The sequence below is a fragment of the Beta vulgaris genome, chromosome 4, assembly GCF_026745355.1.
Source record: "Beta vulgaris subsp. vulgaris cultivar EL10 chromosome 4, EL10.2, whole genome shotgun sequence".
NCBI lineage: Eukaryota > Viridiplantae > Streptophyta > Magnoliopsida > Caryophyllales > Amaranthaceae > Beta > Beta vulgaris.
Genome location: NC_079205.1, coordinates 18,683,418 through 18,688,745, shown reverse-complemented (window position 1 = coordinate 18,688,745; position 5,328 = coordinate 18,683,418). Strand labels below are relative to the sequence as shown.

Below are 5,328 nucleotides of genomic sequence, written 5' to 3'. Positions count from 1 at the left end.
AGTGGAACAAAATTTAGTAAGGCACCATTTGAAATCAACTCGGCATAGTCTTATTCAATTAACACCAAAGCTTTGCATCGTTTCCAAAGTTTAACAAATTTATTGCAAACAATGATGAGAAGAATCTAGTAATATCCTTTGACAAAAATGAATACGAGACATGGCCTTCTGAATCAGCATTTAGATGAGTTAACATGAATATATATGACAGATGAAAAAACCAACACAATGGGAGTGCTTCCCTTCATTCTCATAAGAGGGGAAGGTGAAGTTACCTTTGAAATTTGACTATGTAATTGCCGACGGAATTTCTGTTACCATGTCAGTTTCTTTAGGTTGCATATAGCAGGAGTCCACAACTGTCTTTTATACCTTTTTTGTACAATTTTGACTATTAAAATATCAATAGTATGAGTTTTCAGTAGTTCTAGTCACATTAAGATGTATTACAATAAACCACAATGCAACTTGGAGAGCTTTAACTAGCTGATGCTAAGCATCAATTGTGTGTATGTGAGCTTCGCCAAGAAAATTCCACATTTTTTTGAGCAGTAAGAAACATGACCAGCTTATGAAGAAATGAAAACGCTCCTAAATGTAGCAACAGCAAGAAATGACCTTTCTAATCACATCCTGAAAAAGCAAAATCAAGAGCTTAAGTCATGGAGTGATTAAACAGATACTAGGGTGTTTTTTGTATCTCGAAAATACAGCACTTACTTACGTGAAAAGCTGAGGGCGGTTACGTGATAATTGAGGCCGCTTTATAGGAGAAAGAACCAGATTCCTCAGAGTCATGGAAGGGTTAGAATTTCCTGATCCAAAGGGAGGATGGGCACTGGGTCTTCTGTTTCCGGTATCAATTGGAACAGGTGCTCGCCTTGATGGTGAGCCAGCTGAGACATCAAAGGCTCCGCCAGAGTTGGAACTGTTTTGTCTTGCAGGCCAGATATCCTCCCTTGGCCCTGGAGTTTCAGGAGTGAAAACCAATCGATCTGCAACAAATAAGTCAACTGGTTTTCCAGGCTGATGTAACCATAAGATAGAAGCTTCTCTCTGTAGGCATGCTAGAAGAATGTTTAACGCTTATTCCATATGGTAGAATAATATCCGGTAATAATACACTTTCTTTCTATGAAAATATAGTGATGGGAGAAAATGCCAAAAAGCTATATCATATATGCCGAGCAGAAAAATATATATCACAGTTTAAAACAGAGGAAGAAATCTAGTCCGCAATTCTGTTTCGAATTTTGTTTGGTTATAAAGCCATTAAGCCCAAGGGAAGTTATGGGCGTATCATCATAGCAATAAAAACTATTAGCTTTCCCACAACACTCAGCACATAAGCTTTTCATGAAGTTTCATAACCTAGACATTTATAATAGCACAAAACAGCAAGTTTTAGGCGCTAAAATTGGACTCGGTATAAGGAGATGACATTACCTTTTCTTAGTGTATCTTGGTTATCCATCATATGGGTTGGGTGAGAAAAGAGATCAGGCTCAGGTCTGGAATAGAAATTTTTTGCAGGTTGTATGGCTGAACGTTTCACTGAATCAAACTCGCTCCTCAACTGATCATACATTTCATCAAGTTTTCTCTTCTGTCTGGCACCAGAACACAATGAGAGAGCCTTAGAAGCAAGAACAGGTTTACATATAGATTAAAAAACAAAGATATGCAATTAGGAATTTAGGATGGAAAGAAGCAAGGCTACCAGACAGTACTACCTGGATTTCTCAGCGAACTTTTCTTGCAGCTCTTGCTTATCTTTGGACAAATTTTCAATCTCTTGTTCCATCATTTGACACCTCTTGCCCATTTTCTGGTATGCAGCGTGCATCTGCTCCAGTTTCTCACTGAACTTTTCTTGCAACGTCTCACATTTTTGTCGACATTGAGCTACTAGCCTATTCATCTTGCATTGCATCTCTAGTTCCTTTTGCCCAATATAGAACATAACACTTCTGTATGCACTCTTCATCACTGGGCTTGATCAAGGAAAGACATAGCATATGGCCAAGACAGTATAGAAAAAAAATCTAATAATTCTTTGAAAATTTTAGAGTTTCTTAAATCAGCTCATTCATTTGGGGGAATTTTGTCACTGAACTCAACTTAATAATCGACACCTCTATTAAAGAGGCTGCAAGAGAAGCCTTATCATGGATTTAAGGATACAAATCTGAGGTGAGACTCCTGCCATTACTGTCTGCAAGTACAACAAAAACACAGCAAAACTGATGAGTAATAAATCAAACAGAAAAATATCCCAAACATATGCAAATATATGCCCATGATAGTAACATGTGTAAGTCAAATAGACAAGTCGCTAACAGCAATATGTTAAGATAAAGCACACACTTACATTAATCCATTCATCATTTGGATTAATATCAACAGGTCTCATAAGACTGCAGGGAAAATAAACGAGAAATTAAAAAGATGATTTAGACATAGCAGTAATAGATTTTATGTATCGTATCACTTTTAAATAATGGGCAGCCAAGAGGTGATTGCAGCTGTGCTCTGAGATTTCAGGAGAAAACTCCAGAGCAAATTAATTTAGTCAAAACAGTTCTAGTGAGCATAAAAAGATCAATCTAGAATTATAAAGATGCTTTTAAAGCAATAACTAATACAAAATTTTAAAAAAACAGATAACAACAATAAAAAATCTACTTAAACATTTTCACCTAAAGAACTCACCTCTTAGATAGCACCTGATCACAGATGGGACATGCTCCATCACTGTTAAGTATCTTGCCTGCATCTCCTGTGCCTTATGACATGTTAAGTGCAACTTGTGACATAATATTCAAACGGCAAGCAGAGAAGGCTATTTCCAAAAATCAAACAAGAATCCCTAAAGAATTTCAGAAACACAATTTAACTGAAAAAAGCAGAAGGATACACAAAAGGTGGCCACAACTGGTCGAAACAGCTTGACCTTCCAACTCTCTCCAGCATGCATTGCATCTCATTTTAACCTTCAGCAAAAGTAGTCAATTCCATGGTATAATTAGAACCCAGAAGAACCTGTAAACAACAATAGAAAAATGCGACATCTTCATAAGCTTCGAATACTTGGTGCAACTTTTACAAAATCTTTCAGCAAGGCAGCAACATGTAAAAGGCACTACTAACTAGTAATATATATGACATAAAGTACTACATAGTTGATAGTAGAATATACCATGTGCCATTACCCACAGGGTAGGCTTGAGCAAGTTCACAATCTACTTGGCCTAGTGTCAACAGAAGGGTAAAGGCTAAGTGGTTCTATAAGAGCTAAAGGGAGGAAGACTATGAAGTTTCTTCTCTCTTCCTTTTCGCCAAGGCGGATTTCTCCCTGTCCCTTTATCAAACCACTCATAAAAATTTGATTGGTGTGTTCCTTAGTGTTCGTCACACAACTTGTGAATTCCTTTATTGTTCAGTTGTTCTTTTATCACCTCTAAGGGCATGCTTTTGCTTGGGGTGATGGAGATATAATGAAGGAATTGAAGGTAAATTTAGGCGGTAGTAGAAGGGATGATGTAGATAATGCAAGGAAAGAGACATGGAACAGGTAACTATTACCCTCAACAAGAGAGTAATACATTCCCTAGGGGGTGTTAGGTAACTATTGCAGGAATACCCCAAAATAGGGTAATATTTACCCTCTCCCTGCACAATTAATACATATTTCCGTCTAGCACCACCTTCATTCTCTTTAATATTTCCTCTATTACTCCCTTAATACATTACCCCCAATCAAAGCATGCCCTAACGTGGATAATAGCAGAGAGGCTGTTCAAATGCCAGAAGAAACTATGATTCACAGTAAAGGATATAAGCACATGAAATGCAGCTTGTCATACTGCATGATCTAACGACTTCAACACCTTCGTAGATTCAGTACCAGGAAATAAAGGACTTCCCTAGATTGAAATGTATTTTCATGACATTCAACACGCTCGAAACAAAGGCTTCAAACAGTCGAGCTAATGTATCAATGTGACTGCCAGGAGTCGAAAAGGCAAAACACATATGGAATAAGCACTTAACTTCAATAACTCCACTTTTTGTTCATTAGCAGAATCAAGAACCGCTTGTCAATAATTGAAGATAACTACTGTCTGTAATTTTCAGAATTTGTCTCAACATTTAGGCTAGTTATATGAAGAAACAATCTCGGCAATTAGTTGAGATTAGAATGGTAACATTACTAACATAACTAAAACAGAAACTCAGAATATTTTAGGAATTTAAGGCACAAATAGATACTAACGAATTTTCACCTGATCAAAATCTCAGCAAATTTCAGTTTTTGTAAATTGTCTCTCAGCAACAAGAAAATTGGGCAGAGAGTACCAGAATCAACCTCAGATGTTGCGATAAAGTGTCCCGAGCATAAACTAACAATATCAATCACAAATTCAACAAAAAAGAGAGGAAAGCAGCAATTGTCAATCACTCTTGGATGATTTCAAATTCAAGCAAAATTAAACATCGATAACAAAACGTTGCACCAAAATAAGCTAAACAAAAACCCTAGCACGAAGAAAATCGATAATTTATGAAAATATCAAGTATACTATAAATTCAAGGTGCTTGCTGAATTCATCTCGCAAAAGATTTAACGCATATATAAATAAACATTGCGAGAAATATGAAAATACGGAGAATTATCAACTAATTTCGGAGCAAAATTTAGCAAAATCGAAATCAAAGCTTCGATGAAAGACAGCAAAACTAAATTTGCTAGTAATTGCAGATTACAGAGTGAGGAAGAAAGAGAGATAGTATTACCAGAAGATGAGCAGCAGAGATGAAGAGTTAATGGCGATTAGGGAGAAAAATGGCGGTTGGAGGAGAGAGAAATGAAGGTGTCGGAAGTTTTCTTGTTGCCGGACACTGAGAAGATGCCGGAATTCCGCGGAATTTATTTTTATAATTGTATTTTGAAAGAATGAGAATCGCGCGGAAAAATGTTTTCGAAAAATATCTCCTTTATTACTATTGAGTAAAATTTAAAGCAGCGGTGCGGACAATGACACCGGGCACTGACTTTTTTCCAACGGCTAAAACATGCAACTACATGGGTGAAAAAGAATGGATTGTTGTGAAAAGGAAAATTTAAAGCAGCCTGCAAGGCCCAACCCATATTAGAGGGTTTTGGCCCGGAATTTCGGTATAAGGCTTTGGTCCAAAACGAGCCACTTTTTTGTCAAAGCTCGGCTTGGTCGATGTTCACCACTAATTTTATCCTATTGGGTTACCGCCATCAATGTTGTCGGACCACTCATGGACCTGACCTCAATCGTAGTGTAATGGGCGCGT

At 37.1% G+C, this 5,328-nt stretch overlaps 1 protein-coding gene across 6 annotated transcripts; it reads right to left on the bottom strand.

Moving 5' to 3' along the window:
- Positions 1-343: 343 nt before the first annotated feature.
- Positions 344-4,947, bottom strand: LOC104891301 (E3 ubiquitin-protein ligase CCNB1IP1 homolog). 6 transcript variants are annotated; one of them, XM_019249084.3, is made up of 10 exons: positions 4,798-4,945; positions 4,287-4,403; positions 2,918-2,993; positions 2,713-2,785; positions 2,372-2,417; positions 2,185-2,215; positions 1,734-1,989; positions 1,447-1,610; positions 725-995; positions 344-633 (listed from the first exon to the last, which is right to left on the bottom strand). In XM_019249084.3, exons 3-10 carry the CDS (start codon positions 2,985-2,987, stop codon positions 627-629), a joined length of 918 nt encoding a protein of 305 aa, XP_019104629.1. In that variant the 5' UTR covers positions 2,988-2,993; positions 4,287-4,403; positions 4,798-4,945; the 3' UTR covers positions 344-626. The 6 variants fall into 6 exon arrangements, with proteins under 6 accessions (XP_019104629.1, XP_010675278.1, XP_019104627.1 ...); XM_010676976.4 differs by having other exon boundaries at positions 721-995; positions 2,918-3,042; positions 4,798-4,944; XM_019249082.3 differs by having other exon boundaries at positions 2,918-3,042; positions 4,798-4,944.
- Positions 4,948-5,328: the final 381 nt, after the last annotated feature.